General features: G+C 33.8%; 5 protein-coding genes across 6 annotated transcripts; all 5 read left to right on the top strand.

Moving 5' to 3' along the window:
* Window positions 1-556: 556 nt before the first annotated feature.
* Window positions 557-5,998, top strand: LOC122605430 (armadillo repeat-containing protein 8). Its single transcript, XM_043778382.1, has 8 exons — window positions 557-992; window positions 2,890-3,612; window positions 3,742-3,843; window positions 3,922-4,005; window positions 4,106-4,340; window positions 4,422-4,582; window positions 4,748-5,029; window positions 5,575-5,998. The coding sequence occupies exons 1-8, from the start codon at window positions 651-653 to the stop codon at window positions 5,629-5,631; spliced, it is 1,986 nt and encodes a 661-aa protein (XP_043634317.1). The 5' UTR covers window positions 557-650; the 3' UTR covers window positions 5,632-5,998.
* A 6,293-nt stretch (window positions 5,999-12,291) lies between these two features.
* LOC122606300 (nuclear transcription factor Y subunit A-1-like) lies at window positions 12,292-17,217 on the top strand. 2 transcript variants are annotated; one of them, XM_043779257.1, is made up of 6 exons: window positions 12,292-12,310; window positions 13,343-13,527; window positions 15,748-15,860; window positions 15,951-16,019; window positions 16,230-16,391; window positions 16,521-17,217. In XM_043779257.1, exons 2-6 carry the CDS (start codon window positions 13,377-13,379, stop codon window positions 16,875-16,877), a joined length of 852 nt encoding a protein of 283 aa, XP_043635192.1. In that variant the 5' UTR covers window positions 12,292-12,310; window positions 13,343-13,376; the 3' UTR covers window positions 16,878-17,217. The 2 variants fall into 2 exon arrangements, with proteins under 2 accessions (XP_043635192.1, XP_043635191.1); XM_043779256.1 differs by lacking the exon at window positions 12,292-12,310 and adding an exon at window positions 12,318-12,439.
* Window positions 17,218-17,799: 582 nt separating this feature from the next.
* On the top strand, window positions 17,800-20,167 carry LOC122606049 (pentatricopeptide repeat-containing protein At3g20730). The gene is made up of 2 exons (XM_043779014.1): window positions 17,800-18,600; window positions 18,695-20,167. The coding sequence occupies exons 1-2, from the start codon at window positions 17,862-17,864 to the stop codon at window positions 19,777-19,779; spliced, it is 1,824 nt and encodes a 607-aa protein (XP_043634949.1). The 5' UTR covers window positions 17,800-17,861; the 3' UTR covers window positions 19,780-20,167.
* A 202-nt stretch (window positions 20,168-20,369) lies between these two features.
* LOC122605008 (protein disulfide-isomerase 5-1) lies at window positions 20,370-23,854 on the top strand. Its single transcript, XM_043777869.1, has 5 exons — window positions 20,370-20,608; window positions 20,934-20,992; window positions 21,091-21,266; window positions 23,331-23,443; window positions 23,556-23,854. The coding sequence occupies exons 1-4, from the start codon at window positions 20,504-20,506 to the stop codon at window positions 23,429-23,431; spliced, it is 441 nt and encodes a 146-aa protein (XP_043633804.1). The 5' UTR covers window positions 20,370-20,503; the 3' UTR covers window positions 23,432-23,443; window positions 23,556-23,854.
* A 1,076-nt stretch (window positions 23,855-24,930) lies between these two features.
* On the top strand, window positions 24,931-27,457 carry LOC122605515 (pentatricopeptide repeat-containing protein At2g27800, mitochondrial-like). The gene is made up of 3 exons (XM_043778470.1): window positions 24,931-26,135; window positions 26,248-26,374; window positions 26,944-27,457. The coding sequence occupies exons 1-2, from the start codon at window positions 25,012-25,014 to the stop codon at window positions 26,258-26,260; spliced, it is 1,137 nt and encodes a 378-aa protein (XP_043634405.1). The 5' UTR covers window positions 24,931-25,011; the 3' UTR covers window positions 26,261-26,374; window positions 26,944-27,457.
* The last annotated feature ends 275 nt before the right edge of the window (window positions 27,458-27,732 follow it).

Genomic DNA, 27,732 nt, shown 5'->3' with positions numbered 1-27,732 from the left:
CAATTTCTTCACTAAAACAAACTCCCTCGGGGTGAGAAAAAGACACTTTGCTATTAATGAAGTCACGAGGTTACAAGCCAGTGACAAGCTTGTAACATGTTCACCGGAAGACTTAATACTCTACATCTAATATGAAATTAATTAGCTAAAACAAATTTGAATTAGTTAAAGATAAAAAATTAATATATTAACATATTACATATTACAAAAAACAATAAATGTAAGAATTTAAAAAAAAATCAAATTAAATAGTAAGTTTATAGCATACTATTGCTATACATAATTCTTTTACCCAAAATGTAACTTATGCAAAAGATCACTCGTAATCTTGTGTCTTGAAATACATTTATGCATTATACAGACAAGAAAAACAAAAATGGCCAAATGAATTTGTCATCTATAATCTATCAAACTTTTTAAAAATAATATTTTATACATAACAATTATCTAAAGTATAATATTTTAAAATATATGAGGCATATAATATTCTTCCAATAAAAAAAAAAAAAGGAAAATTCCAAAATAAAATGCACAAATAAGAACAAACAATTTCAAGTCCAAATTTTTTCTTTCAAAAATCCAAGCCCCCACCAACACTAAATCACGCGCGTTGTTGCGGCGCGTATGACATTCGCCGTCGACCTACCACCATGCCAGGCTCAGCATCCTCCACCCACCGCCCTGAGGGTTTAATCAACCGCCTTCATTCCGCCGCCGCAGACGGCGGAGAAGCAAAATTGAAAGTCCTTAGGGAACTTAAAAACCAAATAATCGGAAATCGAACAAAAAAACTTTCATATATCAAATTAGGCGCTGTTCCTTCCGTCGTATCTATTCTGTCAACGGCGTCGTTTTCATCCGATTGCCTTCTTGTTCAGTGCGCGGCTACGATTGGCAGTTTTGCCTGCGGCGTTGATTCCGGCGTTAAGGCCGTTTTAGATGCCGGAGCTTTTCCGCTTCTCATTAATCTCCTTTCACATTCAAATGAAAAGGTTTTAATTATTATTATTATATACATATTTGGATACCTCTATATATATTGCTGTATACATATACATATAATATTTGTATGCAATCTGTTTAATTTGATAGATGTTAGTGTTGTTGAAGTTTTGTTAGTTTAATATTATAGATTTTAGTGCTAATTACTTTTATGAGTATTGATTGAGGATTGTCTTGCTATGATCGAAGGATTCTTAAATGATCAAAATTTAGAGCCTTTTGTTTCATGTAAGAGTGTTAGTTGTCTTAATGGATGATGCTTTTGTTTACATAGCATTGCTGATTCTAGAGCTAGAATTATACGGCGAGGGTAAATGCAGTTTGTTGCTTCATGTAGTTTGTCGTATAGAGCGAACAGCCAAACATTATTGCTTTAAATGTAGAGCTGCTGACGGGCATGGACTAGTGATATGACAAGGAAGTTTGGTGGAGAATGTAGTGTTGGAAACTTGGTCTAGGTGTATATCTGTGATTTTATCTATGTTATGTTTATTGTAGGCTATGGAGTGTGTAAGCCTTTGGTGGCTAGATGTTGATCATTGATGTTGGATATTATGTCTATGAAATACTGAAAATGGCAAAATTTAGCTGTTGCCCCAAGATAAAGAGGGAAAACAGGAAACGATCAGATGATAGTAAGACTAATGTCTAGGAAGAAAAACAACATTGTCAGTTATTGGCCTTCTAGTGTGGTAAATTCTGCTAGGGTAAATCTCTATCACTTGCCAACATACATGGCTATATGTTTGTCTTGATTTGTTTCCAATGTTAGGTTTGACTTTCTTTTATTACGTTTGCATGTCAAAACCTGAACATGTCCAGCCAGATTTCTGATTCATGTTAAAATGCTCAAATTATTTGTGGTGACAATGTAAATCTAATGATTTGGCATGAAAGGGAATGACTAGTAAGCTTACTCCTTTGTAGTCAGGAGATCACCCATTCAAGTGGTGGAAAAAAGTCAAAAACCTTATGGTGATGCTAGGAAACTGCCATTTTGACATATACAAGACATAGATTCTGTACAAATTACTAGTCCTCCGCCATTTAATCTGCTTCAAAGAGGAAGCATCCAAATTATCATCATGCTGTTATTTTACAAATTTTGTTCATCGACATCAAAAGCTAATGTAAAATCTATTGAAGTAGCACCATCTTAGTTGCATATAACCAGAAGTAAAGAAGAACAGAATCCTAAAGGGCACATGTGATTGTCATCAATATAAACTTTAAGTTACATCCAAGTTATGTGTGTGATGTCTTAGTTATTGATAGCTCAAATGGTTCTCTTTTTGTTTATTGTATTTTTTGTGATTATGAATCATGCCTAAACAGTTAAGTTTAGCTAATTTCACAATCGTTGGCTTTATTCTCTTTAGCTGGATATGAGATTAGGCGGATGAACTATCATGTTATTGTGTGGGTCATATGGCAAATTCCACGTATTGCTTTTGTGTATAATTAAATGTAACAACCACTTGAGAAAGTTTTTTATTTCCTCCAAATGTGAACTATATATTAACAACTTCAAATATATACATCATCAATTTACTAGTAAGTTGGACGTGCCCAACACATTACAAAAGAAACTACATTCAGCAGCCACCAGGAATATTCAACCAAAAAACAACTGCTAATGTCTAAACAATGCAATGACAATCCAACCAATCACCTTTACAACTAACCAAGACTATTATTAACATAGGACCAAGAAGCCCCATCTTTCATGGCTCTCTATTCCACTTGAGAAAGTTATTGTGTAGGTTATATGGTATTTTTAATCTTCAACATGTATATCTACTTGTAGTCAGTCTTCTACATTTTCTGATATTACCATTTTCTCAAAACTAGCGCTACATCATAAAACTTATAAGTTCAATCGTGCAGGTTGTAGATGCAGGTGCTCGTGCCCTTAAAATGATATATCAATCAAAAGTGGCTCCTAAGTACGACTTTTTCATAGAGAAAAACATGGAATTTCTTATATCTTTACTAGATAAAAATAATGAAAATGTAACCGGACTTGGTGCATGTATCATAACACATTCTTGTGAAACAAATGATGAGCAAAAGATATTGGGTGATGCTGGAGTAATAAGAAAACTGGTCGACCTCTTTGGAGGCACTACAAGCCAGAGAGATGCCAGCTTAGAGTCGTTTGCTACAATTATCAAAGGAAACCCACAAGTAATTTCGAAATTTGTGGGACCCGAAAATGGTAGAACGTGGGGTACCTTAATAGAGTTGACTAAAGATAGGTATCCAAGAACAAGATTACTTGCATGTATGTGCTTAATTTTGATAAAAAATTCTGCTCCATCATACCTTCAATCCGTGGGGATCAGAACTAAGTTAATATTAGTATTACATGAACTTATTGATGATCCTGGCCAAGTGGGAGATGAAGCTTTGTTTGCCTTATCCAGTTTTATTGCTGATGAAGAGGGATTACAGAAGTTGGCTTTTGAAGCAAACACAATTGACAAACTTTGCGCCCACATGCCAAAAGTATTATTACAACCCAAACGTCTTGAGGGAATATTTATGACTTTGGCTAATTTATGCTTGAATCTGGAATGTTGCAGATCTACTATTTTGCAATCACTCAAGGTCCGTTTGTTTTTATAAATTCCATCATTTAGGGCATCACCTCTTGTTTTTTTTGGAGGTTTAAAATTGTTCTATGTAATCTACTTGTATTGTTTTGAATATCCTGCTTGTGTACTTTTGGCCTCACAGCTACAGGTATTAAACACTATAAGTGATGCTCTGAGCCATACTTCTGCAGATGTGCGTGTTGCTGCTTGCATCTGTTTGAAGAATATTTCCCGCTCTGTCAAGGTTTGTAACTTGAAAAAAACATGTAAAAACTTCAATACCTTTTAGAGTTTTAGGATCTTTGCTAAAACTTTTTTTCAGTATCTGAGTGCAGGCCATTTTATGACAGAAGCCGTTATCAAGCCGTTGATTCAACTTCTATATGACACTTCTACTTCTGTCCAGGTATGTCGTGCTAGCTGAATGATTTATATATCGACAATAAAAGGGGCTAAATGCCATGTGGATTTATGGTTGACTGGATTTTTTTGGCATTGACTTGCAGATAGCTGCACTACGTACTATCAGTAACTTAGTTGTTGATTTTACAATGCACAAGTCCCTTTTCGTACAAAGTGGAGGTGTGAAACAACTTGTTGAGCTTTCAGAATCTATGGATTCAACAGTAAGGTTAAACGCTGTATGGGCATTGAGAAACTTGATGTTCCTTGTCGACAGCAGATGTAAAGAGGGGATTTTGATGGAGCTCAGAGCATTGACGTTATCAAGCCTTGTCTGCGGTAATCCTATCTGTAACTATACTGTGTGACCTTATTATTCAGTTTGTAGGAACCATGTAGTGACTAAATTACCCTGGCCAGATCCTAGTGCTTCTGTACAAGAGCAAGCTTTGGCCCTTGTCTGCAACCTTGTTAATGGACATGCGGACTCAATTGAGCATGTCTTCACTGATGATGGTTCTTTACTGGATGCTGTTGGAAGACAATTATGGAGTGCTTCCAAACCTGAAGTTTTGGTTCAGGTTAGAAGGCGTTCCTCAAATGTTTGTGTGTAAATGACCGTATTTGAATAATATAATTATCAAAATTCAATGTTAATGGGGCATATAAAACTTATGGGTTGATTAAGGTTATATATTTTGTTGCTTATGAACTGTTTTTGTTTTATGAAAAATATTTTTCTACAGGGAATGTGTGTCCTTTGCAATGTGGCATCTGGGAAAGAGTTCCACAAGGAAGCAGTGATGCAGCAACTTCTTCCACAGCCAAGCAACAATGATACCCAATCAATAATGGTGACTATGTTGCAAAGTGATGTTGCCAGACTGCGAACGGCTGCTGTGTGGACGATAATAAATCTCACCATTGCAACCGGAGCTGGTGCATTAGCACGAGTTGTGAAACTAAGAAATGCTGGGATTGTCTCTCAGCTAAAGAACATGGTCAATGATCCATGCTTGGATGTGAAGGTCTCTTACCTCACTTTTATCTATAGAAGCCAGTTGTTATCTTCTTTTGTTCGTAGATTAAGAAAGTAAGACCAGTTCAACCCAATTATATGCAAACAAGTCAATCCACTTATCATATTGGTAACTTGTTAAATACAAACAAAATTAGCTAAAAAAGAAACGGGTCAAACAGGATGAGCAGGTCAAAAGTTGCGAAACATATGTTAAAATGTTCACAACGTTCTGAATTGTTTTATCTGGAAGTTGTATTCTTGTATTAATAATATAGCTTTGTAACACATCTCAAATAGGAAACTGGACCATTAAGTGTTGACAGTTGACCTGGCCCGACCCGCTTTTACCTGCACGTAAAACTGTAAAAGTTATCTGTTTTAACTTGCTATATTAACTAGTCTGTAGTGCCGCCTTCAAATTCATATTCGAATTCTCTTATATTAGGTCTGATATAATCATATCTTTTACATCAACTCCATGCAAGTTATAGCAGGATTGAAAATCATGAATGTTTGTGTGCTATGTTGTTGAACGATTATCTGTTTTTGCAGCTTCGTGTAAGAACGGCACTTGGGCAGACTATGACTTTTGGGGACTTCTCTACATAAATAATGATTTGTTCATCTTAACGAGTTCGTCCAACTGCTAGTGGAAAATTACATCTGTAAATGTCTGCAACAAGCTTGGTGGCAGTTAATTATTGTTGTAACATGTAATAATTAAAATGTGTTGTTTTAGCCCTTCTTTTTTCAAGTTGATAATTGACGATTGCCAGTTTTGTTGGAATTATTGTTGTGTATATTGGGATCGTGCTACTAGGTGCTTGCCCCTTTGCCTCTGTAACTCTGTAATTTGGAACTCCTCAAAGGAGTTGCCATGAGAGTGGGTTTTCATTCCTTGATCTTGAATTCACCATAAATGTTTTCACTTTGTGCTTTCGTTGTTAATATATTAGTTCTGACTACCGTATTAGTATATTGCTATTTTTGAACAGTATGGTCCCCAAAACATACTGCTGATTACTTGCCTTTAATCACATTTGGGCTACCTGCAACTTTATTTATTTTATTGTATAACTTTGCTTTAACTTTGTTTTTGAAATATTTACTCCGTATAAATCTCCCTCTGGAGTATAAAGATTTTCTTGTTCATTGGCTACTTTTTTAAATACAAACTTGTTACTGCTTTTCTTCAGTCAAAGCCTCAAAGGATTGCGTATCTTTTTCTAATAATAGTCATTTTGCTTTCACCAAATTTAGTCAACATAATTACTTCACTTGGGCTTTCACTTTAACCATATGTATCTTCTAATAATACCATCAAAACCTTTTTCTTGCATGGTGCATATATGCAACTTCTGATCATGGCTCCATCTCATATACTGATATACTGCAAGAAAACAAGCAAAAATCCTCAACAAGAAACATATGCAACGTGATCATCCAAAATGAAGAAGAACATGAATGAAGAATGTGTAACGCCTAAAGCACAGAAATACAAGATACCAATTAATTTAACATGTCCCAAAGCTCCAAAGAAGCCAAGGTTTGTTTCAGATTCTACAAAGCCCATAACATTCTTTAATCCGCAGGATATAGAGCTCTTCTTTGCTACTCACACGGCTGCAATTTATCGAGTGTATAAACATGTATGATAATGATCATCAATTATATATCAAACCTTTGTAATTTATATATACTTTGATCTTTTAAATGTAAATGGCCATATTTATTAGCAAGATGGCCTCTAAAATGTGGTTTGGAAGCGTATTTGCAGTGTGATTAATAGTGTGAAATTCGGTGTACCGTGTGTGGTTTTATTATACGTATACCAAGGATTCACTGCCTCACTGGTGTGTTAGTGAGCTAGCTCAAGTTTATCTGTACTTATTTGTTTTTATGTAACGGAATTTGTATGTCATTTGATTATACATTGATATCTTTATGTCCAAATATTATAGTTAATTACTACAAATATATGATATTATATGCAGTGGTAGATATAGAATTTTTTTCGAGAGGTCGCACAAAAATGTTTAGGCTCGTTTTGCAACGAGACTGCAAAATACTGATTAAGGTAAAATACTAAATTTAAATGTAATATATAAAAAAGCAATAACTCTCTAATTTTGAGCATGAAATTAAATCAACACATGCATTTTTTTATATTATTTTATCTGGAACTTAAACTTGAAAAATCATTAAAGCAACTTACAAGACATAAAATCGAGAAGCTACGAAAAGGAAGCTTTGTAATGTCAGTATCATAAAATTCAGAAAAGGTTCACAACTTGTATAATATCCAAAAAAAGTATTGAGTTTAAACATATCAAAATCAAAAACTCTATATCATAAGTTATACAAAGATTGAAACCCCCTATTAAACCTTAATACCTAGTAGAAGGAGAAACCTCCAACTAAACCTCCCGAAGACATGACATTTAATTAGGATAAAACCATACCCTCTCTGGCAGGACTCAATTTGCTTCACTAAAGGACTTTATTTGTGAAATTCCTTTAAATGTATTTCTCATGTCTTGAACTCGAGACCTCCAGCATGTAAAGTTAGTGTTCAAGCATTGAGCTATGATGAAAAGTAAAAAAAAAAAAATAATAATAATAATATTTAGATGTTTTATTAAAAAAATGGCAAACTTAATCAAAATAAATATTTTTGTGGAACATGCAAGAAATGGTGCCTACCGAATTTAAATCAAAGAGAGGATGTAACCACATGTTATAATGGTAAATTTTATCAAAATTTAAATAACAAGGTTTATGATGGTATCCCCTTATCAAAGGTAAACTTGAACAACTTTTGTTGTGGATAGATGAAAGACAGTGGTGTATTAGTATTTTTACCCGCACGTAGTTGCGGAACATTTTTTTGGATGACAATTTTTTGATACAAACTTGATAAAGTTACTAACAAACATTAATTTGGGACTATAACAATATAAAAAAAACAGCTAATGATCACTTTAAAGGAAAACGAGCATGGTACCCGCATAATGCGGCGATGATGACATTAGTTGCGATGTGATGGCGTCGACGGATGGTGATGGCATCGATGTAGGTAATTGATTCAAAGATATTTGATTTTTAGGGATAGAGAAAATCTTTTAAAAGATTATATAATGATTGTGTAAGTTAATTAATTAAGGGTAAAATGGTAATTTCGCGTGTCCCAAAATTGTAAACTTTTCAACATAGGGGTATAACTTTTATATAGAAGTATAGATAACCGTCACAACAAACACAACAAACATGGCCACAACTAATATGACTTAATTTTCTTAAAAAAAGGCGAACACAAAAAATAAAACCTCAGAAGTGGTAAAAACCGTAAATGTGTGAAAGTAAGTAAACAAATGTAAGACGCATCAATGATGAAAGTTAAATATAATAAAACAGGGTCCAATAATCAAAATCAAATATTAAATAAAAAATAACAAAGGTGAAAATCGTAAGACTATAAATTTTGGGGATAAGAAAAAAAAAAGGGAACAAACGAAGGAAAAATCATGAATGGTAAAAACTGTAAATGTGTGATAGTTGTGTGGTGGATACATGAGTACCTAAAAGTTTGATGTTAGAAAATGAAATTGAAAACTTGGTGTGGGCAAAAGTTAAAAATTTTATAACTTTAAGGGTAATAAAAAACAAAGAAGCACACAATCATGATTATATATTAAAAACGTTACATGTAATCAGAATAAAATAATCGAAGCCAAATGTTTAAAGGTATAAATGGAAGTTGTTTAATAAAAACAAAGAACTTAATATATAAATTTTAGGGGTTAAAATGTAAGAAGCAAAAGTTAAATATAATTATACTTCATACATTACATTCTTGTACAAAACATATTATTGATGGACTAAAAGTTAAAAGATAAAAATTTTAAAGGGTTAAAATGTAAATAGGTCAAAGTTAAGTGAAGTTGATTGGCTAAAATGTAAAAACTACAAACTCTAGGGGTTTAAAAAGTAAAGAAGTCAAAGTTACATGTATTGATAGTTATAACTTGTGCATACCAAGTTGTAAAAAGTAAGTTGATTTTTAATAGACATATAATATGTTATTCATTTATGAAACAAGTAAATGGTATGTTTTCACTTTTAATGAAAGAAAACAAATTATTGTACTAAATTTTAAATAGAAGTATAATAATATAATATTGCTATATATATATATAGTTATTTAATTGTTAATTATTAATATTAGTTACATAAATATGAATACTGTTTAGATAATCAAAATGTAATAAGAATGGATACAATATGACAGTAAGACAATGAAAACCAACCAATTTTTCAATGGATTTAGGTTTAGGCACCAAGCGAATCTCACAAGTCATAATGAGGGATTCAAAAGCCTCTCTGAGGATAAAGTTTTGAGATTTGGAGATCTTCGCATGTGTTTTGTAACTATTTTGATTAATAAAAGGTAAACTACCTGAAAAAATGTACTTAACTTCACTATTTATATGGATTGTTTGTCATAGTTTTATCTTGATAGTACATGTAACCCACTACCTTCTATTTTTTCCACTGATTGTTGCTTTGAGATTTTATTTTGATTTTGCTATTAGAACTCTTAAAATAGAGAAAATGTCATAAATGGTCCATGTGGTTGTTGATATTCGCATTTTGCCCCCTGTGCTTTTTTTTTCGTTGCAAACAGTCCTTTGATTTTTCATTCTCGTTGTCAGCGGTCCCTCAGACTAACTTCTGTTAATTTTAGCCGTTACATTTATCACGTGCATATCACGTGAAGGCATTTTAGTCCATTTCCTAATCACAAGGACTATTTGTGATAAAGCAATCTTTTAATTAATGATTAAATATATATCTTATGCATCTATGACCTATATATATGTATTACATTACATTTATACAATCAACAAGCCATCACACCTGTTAAAAATGAAGATTCCCATCCATCCAAAAGCATAGAAGAGGATCCAATTAAAATTGTATTGTATCTCATACCAATCACCAAAATTTAACCAACACTTTCAAGTTAGTATCCATTATTCTTACCTTTATGGAAAAGCCAAGATTTGTTCCAAATAACATCCATGGTAACCGGAACCACTTGATTCACGTCAACTAACTTTATTTGTCCGCGACGAAGACTATGAGCTTTTTCGGTTAGATCCACAGTACTAACCAACTTCCAATCAAATATCCAAGGTGAAGGTGACATGTTTTAGAGTTTGTGGGTTTTGATTTCTTTTCAGATTTTTCCCTTGTTTTTCCTCGATCAACAACAACCTCTTGTTCCTTAGATGTGTAACGAATGAAAAACCGAATAGATATGTATATATCGACAGAGATTTAGATATGTATATAGGTTTAGTTGTTTGGGATGTATTTTGTGTGTAGTGTAACTAGTCTTCTGATGAAATTCTTTATTTAGATAACATATATCACTCAAGCGAAATTTGCTTGTGTAGATTCATTGAATAAGCTGTGTTGGGTTTTTGATTGATATGATCAAAATGGTACAAGGGATTTTCACAAGGAAAACAAATGGGTTTTGATTAATGGGTTTTTACATTTTTGTGTATGGATTGGAGATAGTTCATTCATATATATATATATATATAGATAAAAATAAAATTGAGTAAATTTAGTTTTATGGAACACTGTATATGATAACTGCTAATTAAAATAGGGTGTGTTAGATTAGATGTTGAGAAATAAAGAAGATGAAGATATTGGATTTATGTATATTAGATTTGAATTTTTATATCTGATCTTTGAGTTTTAAGAATAAAGTTTTTATTCATTATCATTTCATATGAAGATTTAGAAATATATCTATAAGTTTGTTAGAGATAATGATGAAAGATATTGATTTTAGATCTAAAAAAGGAGAGGGTAAAGAGAGAATAAGTGTTTTAGAAATGAAATGACCAAAATGCCCTCACATGATATGCACGTGACAAATTTAACGGCTAAAATTAACAGAAGTTAGTGTGAGGGACCGCTGACAACAAGAATGAAAAATCAAGGGACTGTTTGCAATGAAAAAAAAGCACATGGTGCAAAATGCGAATACTAACAACCACAGGGACCATTTGTGACATTTTCTCTAAAAAGTATTCATAGAATATTGTGTTATTGGTAATAATATTAACAAAATCCCAAATCCAAAAAAAATGGATTATATTTGTTTGTACATATGTGATTGATGTAATGTGGTAGTAAATAATGGGTTGGAGATTTGTTAATGATTACCTTTGCGGTAATAGAACAATTTAAGTACCAAATATATAAGTGAGGAGAGGAGAACGAAAGAATGTCCCTTTAGACAAACGTGCATGTCTCTATTTAAGGAAAAGTTCCTTGGAGTACAAGTCGAAAATTAGGGTAGACCTTTTTAGTTTCATATAGAATATCTTTTTTTAACATAAAAGTTATGACAGAATCGTTATTTAATCGGAGATAACGTAGTTGTCAAATAAATAACATTTAAAGGATAATTAAAGTACGTATATAAGGCGCTCACTATCAAACCCCCTACAAAACCTTTGCAATTAAAATACGGACAAATCGCTATATAAGGTGCTTACTATCAAACCCCGTTTAAAGAACTCTTGGTTTCCATTCCTCACTCATCCACACTTTGTAGTTAGCCATACAAATTTTGCACGAATTTTGCCTAAGCTTTGTAGTTAGCCATTACAAAGCTTATATAGTTGTTTAAATGTGGATTGGTTATACAAACGAGTGATTTCTATGGGAAGTCGAGATCATAAAATACTATGTTCAAGTTTGTCACTTAAAGCGATACCAAGACTTTAGAATGATACAAAGATCGAAGCTTTATCCAGCGAAAAGATACACTATCAATGTTCAAACATATAATATAGTAATTAAAATTGAAATTGAGAATTTTATTTGAGATAAAAATCCAATGGACAAAAAACATAATATTTGTATCTGCTAATATTTAAAACCTGAGATTGATAATATCGTGAACCTGATTAAAATAATATAGATTAAAACTTTCTCTTAATTTAAAAAAAATAAATAAATATGAAAAATAAAGAGTACAAGGAGAATATAATAATAATTTATAAAGTAACACGCGTCGTGATTTAAAAGTCGTGGGGGTACGTTTCTGAACTTAAAGAAAGAGTCAAATAGTCAATCCATCCATACCCACACTTTTTAAATCAAACTATCAAACTATATACGAGTATTTCTTAATTTTTATTTTTATGAAAGATATATAAATAATATAAAATACCTAAAAATTCGTCAACACATTAGTCAGGTAAATCATTATCTTTTTTTCACAGTCTCTCTGTAAAACATATTTTTATTTATATAAGAAGATTTACACCTGAATTTTCTCCGATTCATTGCCCCAATCCCAGGGTTTTATTTTTCGCGTTTTACACTCGTAAGTGTTTTTTATTATTTTTCTCCTATCACCTAATTATGATTATTTTTATTTTATTATATGTATATAGATGCATGTCCAATCTGTTAATTGATTTCAGTCATTTTGATACGAAATTTCCGATTGTTTTGATTCGATTGAGGTTTTAATTTGGTACTTTTATCAATCTCAATGTTGCAGAATTTGATTAGGTGAATGATTAATTTAATTAGGGAATTTTGAGGTTTTCAATTGAAATTCATGGCATTGAAATTAGGGAATTACGAGATTTTTGTTTCAGTTTATTTAAAGGTTTGAAATTGATATACTATTATTATTATTATAGTTCATGCATAATCATGTAATTAGGGATATGTGATTAGTGTAAGCATAAAATTTGGAGTTTGTGGAATGATAATTGTGTGTGTGTGTGTGTGTATGTGTTTGGCATTGATACTCTTCATGCATGAATGAGCAAAGAAGTGTATAATCTGTTTTTTTTTTTTGTGATAACGTATATAACTGATTTAATGGTATCAATAAATCGGTCAATTAATGTGAACCATCATTTAAGTTCTCTATGAATGAGTTGCCGAAGAATAAATAACGCAAACAGTTAGCATGTGAGTTTTGTTGTAAAACAATACAGAACGTCATTCGGAAAGAAATTGTTAGTTTCTTCAATAGTTTCCTTTGTAAGTGGTGAATTAAGAAACTTTTCGGTAAAGTTGGTTTTGTGATTGCTTTTCGAAGCATTTGTGGTACCTTATATGGAAACATCATATCGTAATAGAATTTATATAGTAGTAACACCCTTTCGAACAGTTCAAATATGTTGGCTGTACATCAACTCTGAGCATGCTGTATACGGACATGTTTATAGAGATGACAACTCAAGTTTATTACTTTTTTCATCTACTGCAGGTAGACGTTGCTGAAACAGCATTGCATAAGTTCCATGTCCTCTACTGCCATGCGGGCAAATGCATCTGATTCATCTTGTCAGGAAGAATCAGTAGACATTACATCATCACAGTCCGATGAAGTTTTAAGTGACGAAGAGGATGATGTTAGCAAAGAAACGCAAGGTGCTCAGTCTTTTCCTTCAGGTACTTTCAGCTTACTATGCTAATAATTGAGGGTGTTTTGTTGGGGCTATCATATTGCATTACCTTTTACCATTAGCCACGTTTAACCAAGCGTATGTTCTAATTGTGACTATACGTTTGGTTTTAGTTTTTTTTATGGTATGGTAGGACGGTATAACGTCTAGAATTTTTTTTTGCCATATTTGGTCACTTTTGCATTAAACCCATGGTTGATTCGTAGAGATATATTGATACGTGAAACATGATCTTGACTGGGTGATAAGAGTCTTAACCTCTTTGGAGGCTAAAGAGTGTTCATCTTGGTCAATGCATGGATTTGGGCTACAAATCTCACTCTAACTTGGCCAATAATAGATCTTACAAGGCTATCTTACTGGCTACCTTCAGCATAAGCGTCAAACTTATAACTATGTACAGTTGGTAGTGTATTTGTAGCATTCTTTTATTTCTTATATTTGTAGCTTGTATTGTATTGGTAGCATGTTCTTCTATTTGCTGATCTTGGCTACATTTCTGCTAATGATTAAAAAGCATATTTTCATTATCGACAATTTCAACTAGAATTTATCAATTTGATATACAATCTTTAACTATATGGTGTCCATTCCTTCCCTTTTTTTTTGTTTTGTTAATTCTATCAATTCTTATTTGTTAGTGTGGTGATGCTCTAATCTTGGACTGTCTCCTCTCTCACATAGTTGCATATATGACAGTTGTGATTGTAACTCATACTAATTGTACGCTAACTTCGATTTCTGCAGTGTAGAGTCCTCAGACTAATTGTATAAACCCCAGAATAGAACCCTTTTAACGGCCTTCATATAAATTGTTGCAGTCCTCTTGTATTCTAATAGCTTTTCATATGTTTCATGGAACCAGATATGTTGGTGGAAGAGTTATAAACCAAGACTAATCTATTACAATCTTTGTATCTGTAACCTTGTAGATGTCAAACTAATTTCCATGGCTCTGGAAATTAACAAACTTCAACTTCATAATTGTCAAGGGCGCAGGGCGCACTCAATGCGCAAAGGCATCAAATTTGGCCTAGGCAGTTGCGCAAAAAAAGCACGGGACTATGGAAAAAAACGCTCATAAGTAAAAAAAACAAATGCATTCAAATTGAAGTTTACCATTCACAAACCAATATTCAATTCAACGAAAAGCTTGAAAACAAGGTGTTCATAAATTGAAAACAAAAATTTTCAAACCAGATAGTTGATAATGGAAGAATTCAGCTGAAGGAGGAATATAAAAATAGAAAAAAAAATATATAAAATAAGAGGAAGAAAACAATGACTGATTCCAGAGATTTATATAGATGAAGGAAGAAAGCCTGATATTCTTTGTGTGATATATTCTGTGATATTATTGAGAAACATATACGTAAATATAGATCAAGCAAGAAAGTCTGGTATTCTGTGTGTGATATATTCTGTGATATTATTGAGAAATATATACGTAAATATAGATATAGAAGGTAGAGATATATATTGTTAATATACGTGATTGATACATGGCTGTAACTGACTACCCAAGAAACGCACCTTTTCTTAGTGGGCCTTGGGCTTAGGGTTCTGTTGCAACGACATTGAAAACGTGTGGGCCTTGCGCATGCGCACAAGGCGATCGCATTTGACAACTATGTTCAAGCTGCCCTCTGTTTTGTTGTGTCTACATTGATGCACTTGTTGATATTTGCTGACAAGTTGATTTAGAGATATCATAAGCTTTTGCTCTATTTATTTCTAATAAGATGAATTTCTTGGTTTTTCTGGTGAACTTGACATGTGCCATGTAAGCAAATGCTCATTGTTGGTACTAAAACTGGAAGTGGAGAGTTTATGCCTTGTAATGGTTGTGATTTGTCATATTTGTTTGGATTGATTACCTATCATACTTTTTTTTAAAAGTGTAAACTATATATTAATAACTTGCCTGTTGTACTTGGAGCAAACTATATGGTATTTTTTTTGTTATGATCTGTTTTTTCTATCTTTATCTGTAGGCGTAAGATTCTATGTGTATTTTTGATGATTGTAATCGCAAAGCAGCCATCTTTGCTCTTCTATGTGAGAGATGGCCAGAGAAGTGTGCACTAGTTTTTCTTGCTCTAATTGCTATGTCGAGTCCTTTATCAGTGTACTTCTTGACTCCACATTGGGTATTGTTTTCAGTTTAGTACTTATTATGAATATGAACTCCGTTTCTTGAGGTCAGATAGCCATGGACAAGAGCATAAAAAATATCAGCAGGGAGTGCCAAACCTGCTTTCAAGTAATGGAGAAACCCTTGGGCAGGTCCCACAACACGAACTTGCTAGCCACTCGATTGTAAGCCTTCCAACTGATGTTTGTATACTAATCTGCTTTGTTCCAATTTATGAGAATCATCAAATTTACTGGTTGTATTATGTTTTGTAGGCCTATGCTCCAAATCCATATGGGGATCCATATTATGGAGGAATGATGGCAGCTTATGGTCAGCCTATGGTAAGATGTGTTAATTTAAATACCTTTAATTCATATAAGCTCATCTTTAGACGTTGCCATATATAAGTGTGTGTATGCATATATGTCCATATGTGTGTCTGGTGTACAGAGATCATCATATGGAGCACCAAGGGTTTATTAATGACGATGGGGAAAGATGTTCTGTTTATGTAACTGGTTTGACCAAGTTATGTCTGGTGTTCTTTGTAGATTCATCCGCAGTTTCTTGATATGCAAGCGAGGATGCCTTTACCCATTGATATGGCACAAGATCCTGTTTATGTGAATGCCAAACAATACCATGCAATATTACGTCGAAGGCAATGCCGTGCAAAAGCGGAACTTGAAAAGAAGCTAATAAAGGATAGAAAGGTCAAATATCTTTTGACTTTTTGTGTTCTACATATAGTAAACATAATATTGAGTTATGTGGTAGTATTTATGTACCATTTGGCTATATATAATTGGTGATTAACTTGTTATATATTGGGAAATTTACAGCCTTATCTTCATGAATCTCGGCATCAGCATGCAATGAGAAGGGTGAGGGGTACTGGGGGTCGTTTTGCAAAGAAGACTGAAGCTGTTTCGTCAAAACATGGAGATGAAGATAAAAAACCATCGTCCCAGTCTGGGAAATCAACTGGTAATAAGCGTGTTAACTCGGAGTCTGCTGAAAGTTTGGAAACAAGTGGCGGATTGGTAAATTCTGTTAATGGTCGTACATATCCTGATAATGGAGATAATTATGGGGCATCATCGGGGTATCATATGGGTAGAGGTGATGGAGGAGGTTCTCTAGGCCAGCAGTGGATAAACATGTCATCAAACCAGGCTTCAAACAGGGCTGTTGCATGAAGTGAAGCTGAAGCTGGCCGGCAAATCATTCTTGGCTTTTGTTTTAAGAGGACTAAAAGGTAAATGTACCTTTTTAGTTGTCTCTTTGCTTTTGTTTTGAGATTACCTTTCTCAGGAAGAATGTTATGTACAAAGTATGTTTTTGTGGTTAGAAAGATGGGTTGGCTTGTGTTTTGGCATTTGGAGGTGAAACGTCAAATTTAGGAAATACTGGCATGTTAACTGGAAGTTTGTCTGCCTACTGTTTAACCTTGGGGTATAATGTTGTGGCCATCGAAATTTGGAACTCCATTATTGCTATTTCTGCATATGGTTGTAGTGTTTGTTATGTGTTTGTTGATGTTGAAGATATCCGCAAACGTTGTGTCTGACCCCCCAAGCCCTTTTGTTGTTTATCTGGGGTTAGGTTGCCGAGCTCAGCACCAAAGTTTCTCTCTTTTTACCGTTTACTTTAATTTTCTTCAACTCCGCCCCTTGATGCTTTATCTGGCTTTGGGTTGCCGAGCTTGGCATTAAATTTTCTTTCTTGCTTTCATGTTTCAAGCTTTTCTCCTGGTGCGCATTAGCGCATATATATATATATATATATATACTTAATAAGGAACGGTTGCAATGCTAGACGATGATAATGAGGTAAAATTAATGAAGCGGGGAAACCCATGTTACCATTGGTTTAACCAAGGTATCAATACTGTATACATTTTTGTTGTACTATTATTATATTATTATTGGACCGAAATAATCTCACCCTTTATATATTTTTGTTGTCAAAAACAAAAATATAAAGAAAACTGAAATTAGTTTACATATTTCAATGCTAACTGGGTCGTATCAATGGGTTACTCGAGCATAAATCTGCAAGTACATAAAGAAAATGCATTTGAAATTTTAAAAATTAATAATGTTAGAGAGAGATAAAGTGAGCATGTGATATATAATAGGTAGATGTTTCTATATTTCCCGTGAATACACAACAATCGCTCAATGAGCAAGATTTGCCATAAAGCAGTAAGCTTTATCAATCAAACATGCCGGGCACCTTCATTTTTATCCGAAATTGAATCACTTTTGGTTATCGGAAACCTACATTCTGCTATAAATCTTGCACTCTCACACCCAGTACACTTCCATCATCCACCATATATAAAGCTTTTACAGCTTTGTATCGATAAAAATGAGTATAACCAAGCCCGTTTACTACACCACCATCTATATGCGAGCAGGTTTCAAAAAAATGTACATATAAACACCAAATTAGTAATCTTGTATTCAAAATCAGGTGACATGAAAGACGCCCGTCAAGTGTTTGATGGAATGTCTGAGAGAAGTGTTGTTTCTTGGACTGCATTGTTATCTGGGTATTCTCAGAATGGGTATGATGAGGAAGCGGTTAAAGTGTTTGTTGGTATGCGGAGAGAGGGTGTTAAGGGTAATCAGTTTACGTATGGGAGTGTTTTGAGTGCGTGTACGAGGTTGGGTTGTTTAGACTATGGGATGCAGATACAAGGTTGTGTTCAAAAAAGTAGGTTTATTGATAACTTGTTTTTGCAATGTGCATTGGTTGCATTGCATTCGAAATGTGGAAAGATGGCGGATGCTTGTTATGTCTTTGATTTGATGTCGAATAAGGACCTGGTTTCTTGGAATTCTATGGTTAGCGGGTTCGCTGGCCGTGGGTTTAGCAATGATGCCATTGTAATGTTTCGTTTGATGCTTAGAGATGGTAAGGTCATGAAACAATCTTTTAACAAATTATTGTAAAAAAGTACTGTATTTTCGTTTTCTTTTATCACTTTCTGATTTTGAGTTTTTAATAGGTATGTCTCCTGACAACTTTACACTGGCTAGTATTCTGATGGCTTGTGCTAAGGCTAAAGATCTTTTGAATGTCTGTCAGCTACATGGGTTTGTTTTGAAGTCGGGTTTTGGATCATATAATAGTCTGAACGGTTCACTGATTAACGCCTATGCAAAGAGCGGAAGTGTGAAAAGTGCAGATCAGATATACAAATGCATGAGTGAAAAAGATGTAATATCCTGCACCGCGTTAATTACAGGATATGCTCATGAAGGTAGTAATAGCATAGATGCTGTGAAACTCTTCAGCGAGTTGCGTCAATTAGTTATGAATCTTGACAATGTGATATTATGCTCCATGGTCAATATATGTGCCAACATGGCATCATTGGGCCTTGGAAGACAGATACATGCTCTTTCTTTAAAATGTTTGGCCTGCCATGACATACCCATGAGCAATGCTCTTATAGACATGTACTCAAAATGTGGTGAAATCATAGACGGATGTCATGTGTTTGATGAAATGAAGGAGAAAAATGTTATCTCATGGACTTCATTAATCGATGCATACGGGAAACATGGTTACGGGTATAATGCAATTGCGCTATACCAAAAGATGGTTGATCAAGGGTTGGAACCAAACGATATTACCTTCTTATCACTTCTTTTTTCGTGTAGCCATAGTGGTTTGACGGCACAAGGACAAGAATGCTTTGATAGTATGGTTAGTAAGTATAACATAGTACCTCAAGCTAAGCATTATTCATGTATGGTTGATTTATTAGCTCGTGGAGGAAAGATAGAAGAAGCTTATCATTTGATACACAATATGCATATGAAGCCTAATGCCTCGGTTTGGGGTGCGATTCTAGGGGCATGTAGTGCATACGGCAATGTTGCAATAGGAAAAGTAGCTGCTAGGCATCTCTTTGATTTGGACCCTGGGAATCCAGTCAACTATGTGGTAATGGCTAGCATCTATGCGGCTGCTGGCATGTGGGATGGGGCACAGGACACAAGAAACTTAATGGAAGTCAATAACTTAAAAAAGCAATCAGGACTTAGTTTTTCTCAATCCACAAGCAAGAGGCTTTTGCCTCCCTGATCAAGCTAAAAACTATCTTGTAATACCGGCTGGCTAGTGAAGTGTTATTTCGCTTACTTGAAGTTGGTTGATTAGATTTTTGATTTTTAACTCATGGTTTTATGAGTTTTAAAAGAAACCCTTTCAACCGCAGTAACATGACATCAAGTGTGGTGGGATCTACAACTTCATTTTCAACGCAGTCTGTCAGCTGACGAGCTTGTTGTTTCCGACTTTCCGTTGATCGGCTTCATGTCAGTCTACGTGAACCTGATTTGAAGATAATAGTTATAGTTTACAGGTAAAATGAAACAAAACCTTATGTAAAATGATTATACAATGTATCGAAATCGATGCAATGATTGTTTTTTCACCGAATTTCGTACAATTTATCTAGAAGTTTTTCATAGTTTTTCTTTTCTCCTTAAAAATGAAAGGAAAAAAGAAAAGTGATTATCCATTTTGTTTTTATTAGTAAAATCTTACTTCTAAAAAGTGAGATGATTAAAAAAAATTTAAAAAATTCAATTAGTTTTTATAAAAAAATTAAAATAATTAAATACTTTAAAAAAGAAAAATAAAAATACATTTTATGATGATTTTCTAAGAAGAAAAGAATCCCATTCCCATTGCGGTTTAGCAAAATATTTCCGAGTCTAAAAACATCGAATCCGATCTGTTGCTGCTGCTGCTATCCATAAATAAAATTACGAAAAAAAACACAAGTAGCTGATAATTAATTACCATGAAAAGATCGAGTGTAATTACGGGACTCCTGATATTATCATTGCTGATACTCTTTGCAAGTGCTGAAGTCATAACCCTAACTGAATCCACCTTCTCCGATAAGGTACCTCCCCCCAACAACTCACTCTATCTATATCTATATATTATTTCATAATAAATCATCTGATTATATGTTTTGCCCATAAATCTCCGATATTTGTGTGTGATACCAGTGCGCAACAGCTCATTTCCATAAGCATACTAGTAATTTGGTTGAGTACTGGAGAGATATAATCATTAGCTGTCTGGATTTGACCTAATATATATGTATATCATTAGGATCAAACATAGTATATATATATGACAATCAACGCTTTGTAGATATTTCATCTTAACAATATGTTCTGTTTGGTTATGCTTTTTTGTTTTTTTTTTATGTCGTTATGCAGGTAAATGAGAAAGATACTGCTTGGTTTGTGAAATTCTGTGTGCCTTGGTGTAAGCACTGGTGAGTAATTATATGTTATTTCATGCTTTATATGATATAGTTCGGGTATTCGTTTAAATTGCTTAGTTGTGTTCTTTTTGTTTGTATTGATGTTACAGTAAAAATTTGGGTACATTATGGGAGGATCTTGGAAAGACGATGGAAGGGGAGGATGAGATAGAGGTTGGTGAAGTGGATTGTGGTACTAATAAACCTCTCTGTTCAAAGCTTAAGATTGGATCGTATCCGAGTTTCAAGATTTTCTATAATGGTGAAGATGTTGCACGATATCGAGGTATGATTTTGGTTTTAATGTTTCCTAGATGCTAACATAGAAAGAGTTGGGTAACGGCCCAAGTAAATTGATTGGACATTAAAATAAAGTCACTAATTAAGTATGTTGTTATAGATGTGTGTTTTGCCTCTTGAAGTTTCAGCTCGTTGAATGAACTACATTGTTCGATTGTCCGACTTGGAACTTATAGGCTTTGTTATCTAATGAATAGGTGTTAATGTTGAGTGACACAATAATATGATGACTAATCCCATGGAAAACAAATAGACCGAACTATGTAGTTATAGTCACTTTTTCTTGATTAAATTTGCCTCGGTGAAGCTCTTAAATTTGAACAAGGAAATAGTCTACTATAGGACTTTTGACTTAAAGGCTAGTTAAGAACCACCAAATCAGCGCCTCAGCTTCCTGACAGTTGTCTTATCTGCCTCATAATAGTTTATGCTATATAAGTTAGAGATGATTAGGATATATTCTTCTTTAAGTGGTATTCTTTTCAACATTGCTAGAATGATTGGTGAACAGCATAACAGTGTTCAATATTAACCTCATTATTTCATTAACTGGTCAATTGGATAATCTATGGGTTGCCTGCTCCCAATTATCGAGTCTTTAAATTCCGGGGGGATAAGATGTGGATAGATCAAGAAAATTTGTTTTCTTCTTTCTATCACCGAATTGATTCGTTAAAAGCATCACCAACTGCTTAAGCAGTTAGTGGTGGTTTTTAGTGCAATTTTTGAATGTTCCCGTCATCAAATAAAAAGAAGCAAAGCTTGACTTGACTCATTGCTCAATGAAAGTCGCAATCAAATACCCAAAATATGGTTTATAGGATACATTGAGGAAACATCTGGATGGCAATCAGCCTTAGACGACATATTTTTTATGCGCAAATACATAGACTTGCTTTGAGATTTTTAACAAAGTAAATGTACACCAAAATGGGAATTGTTGGGGTTTTTAGACTGAGAGAGTACATGCCTTCTCTATTCCTGGTATCTTTGATATCTTTCCAAGCTGTAACTTTGCTTTCGACTAGTCAACGATCATTCACTTCTGTTGTGATTGCCCCCTCATTTCAGATCTCTTTCATAGCCTCAAAAAAAGATATCAAAATATTTCCTCCATCTGTTTGAAAAACATTACGTGCCATGTTGTAAAGTTCTGCCACTGATATATGGATTCCTATTAGTTAAGAACTTAAGATCTCCTCTTTAGTTTGGAAAATAAGACCATCATATTGTGAAATGGGCAGAGTCTGTAGATAAGAACCTTCTCCAGACCACTGCCTCCAAGATCAGAATTGTCATGTAATGGGTTTTAATACATTGCCATTTTAGGAGAGGATGGCAGGAAGTGATATGTAGAACTCTAAGATGAGTGAAGTTACTCTTTTTAGTGATATGGTGATTTGATTACATTGATATACCTACTGATATTTTGTTTTCGTTTTTTTTCCTGTTGATCCTTTGATGAATAAAGTGGCCTTTTCAAAGAAGTTTGTAGATTTTCTTGGGAAATATTCATTACAAAGTAATATCTTATTGGCCTAGTGGATAATGCTTGTTAGGCTAGGGCATTTTCTTTTTCTCTGCTTCATGGATTAGTGGACCAAAAGTTCCAAGAGGCCATGGAAAATAGTATCAGTAAAATATCATATTTGCATTAGTTGGTTGTGTAGTAGCTAATTTTGTTGAAGATCTATATGGAGAAATGATTGTGTAAACACGACCATATGAACTATTATGTTTAGAATAAAAGATGCTTTTTACGAAAATAATCTTGTTTCAAGTAAAAAGTTATAACCATCTTCACTGTGGTATTTTGACCATGTTATGCTGCTGTTACATTACTTAAAAAATGATTGTCTTAAGCTTTAATATGGATGGCGTTGTAAATTAACAATAATTAAATAATTCATGGGAGCAAAAGGGTAGACTGGATGATTATATGATGAAAATGATGTAATTTTGTTATTTGAATTAGATGTATTTGGTTGATATTGTGGTCTAACTTGTTATCATCAGATTGTTGATTTTATAAATGGTTGACAATGTTTAGGATCAAAGGATGTTGAGTCAATGAGAACATTTGTTTTGGAAGAAACAGAGAAGGCTGCAACAGCAGCAGCAAATGCACAGCTAGAAGATAAAGATTTGTGATCCACCTCTCAGGTATTTTCAACTTTTATATTTATCGTCAAACTTTTCTGACCTTGTACATCAAATGTGTTTATATCAGTCTTTTGATGGTTTCTAACCTTTTTAATCGCCATATATGAAACAGGAAGTTGATCTTAAAATTATCCAAGCAGACACTATGTTGGTGACATTACTTGATAGTTGTACAACTGTATTTGCAATCGCCCAGCTAATGCTATACTTTAATAGAAATGGTGCAAACTTTTTAGGGACAGTACGGCCACTGGTTTTCTCTTTTGTTTATTCCCGGACTTTCAATGTAGACCTAGGGAGCACAGTTTTGTTACGGGTCGGTAGTTTCTATCAAATTAAATTACTTCTCTCTTTGTTTAACGTTTTATTGTGATGACATTAATTGGTGCAAGAAAGTATTAATTTCAGACAGAGTGGAGAGCATTGGATAGAATCGATTCTTCTTAGTTTAGCTGCATTTTTGCTTGTGTTTTTTCTTATAAATGGCGATGCTTCATATCATTCCAATAAACATACAAAGGAATTCTGGCATGAGTTTCCTCATTCTTCTGGTCTTATATGGCAAGAACTTATAAATATGGTCTGACTACTAAGAGTTAAGTGTTTGAAGACCAGACACCAACTCATTTCAGCAACACGATATAAAAGCTGAAGCAGGCGGCCAACTTTTACCATCGAGGAGGCCTAAGCTTACAGACGGCCATCAACAAACCAATCGAGAATAATTATGATTTTCATCTTTCTAGTACAGTAATATATTTATGAAATCTAAATTTATTGTCATATAAACTTGAACCAGATAAAACTACCAAAAAACACGAATACGAGCGTATAAATATTTGTAACCTGTGCACTAGCCAATGCTCCATCATTGGTCTGCAATTTTCCAACCTTTTCTATTTTTTAGACTAGATATATACATCTAAAGTTTTTACACTGTTAATTTAAAATAAAAACACCAAAGCATACATAGTTGAAATCTGATGTGCATTCAATACAAATTTTATCTTTTAAATAAATGCAGATACAAACATAAATTTAGAAAATGCGAGTATCCATAAATGTTTTTTAACATGAGTATCCATAATCCATATTATGATCAATTAACTTGCATAAATAAATTATACATATATTTTAAATAATAAATTTTAATTTTAGATAACATAATTCAAAATTTAATTTAATAGATTTGTAGATATTTATTCAAATAAGCTATGTATGCTCGAAGTGGGATTGACCTGAGAAATGCGAAATCGGTATCAAGTTGGACCAGTCTCATGCCCATCCCTAATTGATATTGAATTTCTATTTGAGCTAATCGAGGCTTTCGAGCTTATAATCCATCTTTCATGTATTATAAAAGTTAATGTTAGTAATGTAGATTAGATGATACATACTCGAAGTGGACTGGCATAAATTTGTCCTATATTGATTTCCTGTATATTGCAAGCCCATTTCGAGTAGTTTGTAAAAGGTTTCGTCTTGGCTTCAATAACCAAACAGCACTGTCACTTCCCCTTTCTTAATTCATTTCCTCTCCCAAAATCCATTTCCAAAATCCAATCACTATGATGAAATCCATCATCCGCCAACTCTCTTTCATTCCCAAACCCCACCAAAACCCTAACCATCATCAATCCTCCTTATTTTCATCCTTGACAAAAAGAACAAACCAAACACCCCCTTTAACCAACCAAACCCAATTCAACCAAAAACTCTCCCAACTTGTTCCAAGATTCACACCCACAGATCTTTACAACTTAATCAACAAACAACATGACCCATTACTCTGTTTACACCTTTTCAACTGGGCATCCAAACAAAATAGATACACCCATAATGTATCTACATATCATATCATTATCAAAAAACTCGGTGCTGCTAAAATGTATGACCAAATGGACCTTATTGTCAACGAGGTTTTGTCGTTTTCTTGTTTCGGTAATGAACACCTTTACAATACTGTTGTTTATTTTTATACTGAATTTAGGAAGTTAAGTAAGGCTGTTTGTGTTTATAAACATATGAGAAATGTAGGAAAGTTGAATTCGGAATGTAGGCCGAGTATTCGGACTTATAATTTGTTGTTTACGGCGTTTTTGAGCAGGAGAAGTAATAGTTATATAAATCATGTGTATATGGATACAATGAGTATGTTGTTTAAACAAATGGTGAATGATGGTATTGAGCCGGATATATTTGCGTTGAATTGTATGATTAAAGGGTATGTGATATCGCTTCATGTTAACGATGCGTTGAGGTTGTATCATCAAATGGGGGTGGTTTATGATGTTAGGCCTAATTCGTTTACGTTTGATTATTTGATTCACGGATTATGTGCCCAAGGAAGGACGTGCAATGCTGGAAAGATTTGTGGGGAGATGAAGCTGAAAGGGTTTGTTCCTAGTAGTAAGTCGTATAATTCGTTAGTTAGTGCGTTTGCACTTGAGGGTGAGGTTGATAAGGCGGTGGGTTATTTGTGGGAAATGGTTGAAAGTGAGAGGGTAGGTGATTATATTACGTATTGGACTTTGATTGATGAGTGTTGTGGGTGTAAGAGGATTGGAGATGCTATGAGTTTGCTTGAGGAGTTGCAAGAGAAAAGAGTGGTGGATCGACATACTTATATGAAGCTTCGACATGAAGTTGAGGTCAAGTATGGAAATTTGTGTCGCCGAAATAGCCCAAAGAGGTATTTTTTTTTCATCTACTATCAAACTATTGTGTTTTATGAATGATTTGTATTGGTATATCTTTCCCATAAGAAGAATTGTGAAAGATAAAAAAGATTTTTGTTGATGCAGTCAGTCGCAGTAAAATGGATATATAACTTATGTGGAAGTGGTGAGCAAAGATGCTTTGAGGCGTCTCCCTTCAGAAGAAACGCTCCTGATCTAAAGATGAAGTTGACAGCTTCTCATATGATGCAAGGTATTTCAATGCTTACTTTGTTTCAACTTCAGTGGTGTTATTAGTTTTGTTGTCGAGTAAAGAAATTTGAGTAAATAGATAAATTGCATAATTAAATATATTATTTTGGCATCACATACAAGGAACGATTTCCTGACTGATAAATAGAAGATAGAAAGGGAGGAACAACAAGGTTTTTCTAAAAGATTTCGTTCCTGCAATTTGTTTTGTTATGGATCAGTTTTGCCACATATTTTTGCTCAATATCTCACTAGCATATTGTTTATCACTATATCTTCCTAACAAATTTTTCTCGTAATAGAACCCTGTCACATTTGACTTGATGATTCATCCTTGTTATAGTTAAACGACAACTCTTATCTATAATTACCACCATTCAGTCGTCCAACATGTTCCAAGGTCGAATCGCTAATTTGCTTGAAAATGTAGACTTGTTAAAATGATGTGTATTTATACTCTTCAGATTCGTATTGTTTTCCCTGTTGTCATGTTGGAGTTTTTATCAATGGTGGTAGTTTCTTTTTTCTTATAAGTAAATTCTGACATTTCTTTCTCTGTCTTATTGACAGAATGAAGATGTAGTCTATAGAGCACCCTGGCCCTGGTAGTTGTTAGGTTTGTTGGAACGGACATACATCAATGATCAAGATCTTGTTAAGTGATGACAAACATATGGCTGGAATTAAAAGCTAAAAGGGAGTGACCAGACCCAAGTAACTCATCTGCTGTATTAAGAAATCACTATGCGGAAACCAACGGATTGGATACTTCTGTACACGTCTGATACGGAACAATACAAGACAATGGGACAGATGGTAGTCTGCACCCAAAAGCTATGATTCACATGTTCCATTGTCCATGGGGAGTTTGGGACCTCGTAGCATACAACGGAAATGGCTCCCACTAGATAGTTGCCCCTTTCTCTGCCAACTCAATACCTCTATTTTTGTGCTTTTTTTCTCCTATGATATTTGTAGCTTATGCGCTACCTTGTATATATTGTTTGATAACTTTCTGGAAATTCAAGGTGCTGTATATGTGTAAGCTTAGACCCTTGATGGTAAATAAAACTTCATTTAGGAATATTTGTTAGTCATCATTCTCAAACCCACTTATTGGTCTACAGACACTTGAAAGTTGTCAAAGCCACAGTTAGTTTTGTCTATGAACACTTGTAAATTCAATTGCATAAAGAATGTGAACTTATCCAGGCCGTGACTTGTGGGAGATGAATTAAAATGAAACGGTGGCTGATACATTACACATTGGAATGTACCATATGAATCTTGTAAATTACATTCTAACATGTTAGTTAGAGAGCCTTTTATATGTATTAAGCTAAAGAGTTATATGCTACA

This window comes from Erigeron canadensis, chromosome 6 (genome assembly GCF_010389155.1).
Source record: "Erigeron canadensis isolate Cc75 chromosome 6, C_canadensis_v1, whole genome shotgun sequence".
NCBI lineage: Eukaryota > Viridiplantae > Streptophyta > Magnoliopsida > Asterales > Asteraceae > Erigeron > Erigeron canadensis.
The sequence above is the reverse complement of the archived record's forward strand: the minus strand, read 5'-3'. Positions and strand labels throughout refer to the sequence as shown.

Excerpts from the sequence above, each read along its gene's own strand:
- LOC122605430 (XM_043778382.1), top strand. The coding sequence starts at position 651 with ATGCCAGGCTCAGCATCCTCCACCCACCGCCCTGAGGGTTTAATCAAC. Across the intron at positions 4,583-4,747 it reads AACCTGAAGTTTTGGTTCAG|GGAATGTGTGTCCTTTGCAA; the intron begins GTTAGAAGGCGT and ends ATTTTTCTACAG. Across the intron at positions 5,030-5,574 it reads ATCCATGCTTGGATGTGAAG|CTTCGTGTAAGAACGGCACT; the intron begins GTCTCTTACCTC and ends CTGTTTTTGCAG.
- LOC122606300 (XM_043779257.1), top strand. The coding sequence starts at position 13,377 with ATGTCCTCTACTGCCATGCGGGCAAATGCATCTGATTCATCTTGTCAG. Across the intron at positions 13,528-15,747 it reads TGCTCAGTCTTTTCCTTCAG|ATAGCCATGGACAAGAGCAT; the intron begins GTACTTTCAGCT and ends TCTTGAGGTCAG. Across the intron at positions 15,861-15,950 it reads AACTTGCTAGCCACTCGATT|GCCTATGCTCCAAATCCATA; the intron begins GTAAGCCTTCCA and ends TATGTTTTGTAG.
- LOC122606049 (XM_043779014.1), top strand. The coding sequence starts at position 17,862 with ATGAGCAAGATTTGCCATAAAGCAGTAAGCTTTATCAATCAAACATGC. Across the intron at positions 18,601-18,694 it reads TCGTTTGATGCTTAGAGATG|GTATGTCTCCTGACAACTTT; the intron begins GTAAGGTCATGA and ends AGTTTTTAATAG.
- LOC122605008 (XM_043777869.1), top strand. The coding sequence starts at position 20,504 with ATGAAAAGATCGAGTGTAATTACGGGACTCCTGATATTATCATTGCTG. Across the intron at positions 20,609-20,933 it reads AATCCACCTTCTCCGATAAG|GTAAATGAGAAAGATACTGC; the intron begins GTACCTCCCCCC and ends GTCGTTATGCAG. Across the intron at positions 21,267-23,330 it reads AGATGTTGCACGATATCGAG|GATCAAAGGATGTTGAGTCA; the intron begins GTATGATTTTGG and ends GACAATGTTTAG.
- LOC122605515 (XM_043778470.1), top strand. The coding sequence starts at position 25,012 with ATGATGAAATCCATCATCCGCCAACTCTCTTTCATTCCCAAACCCCAC.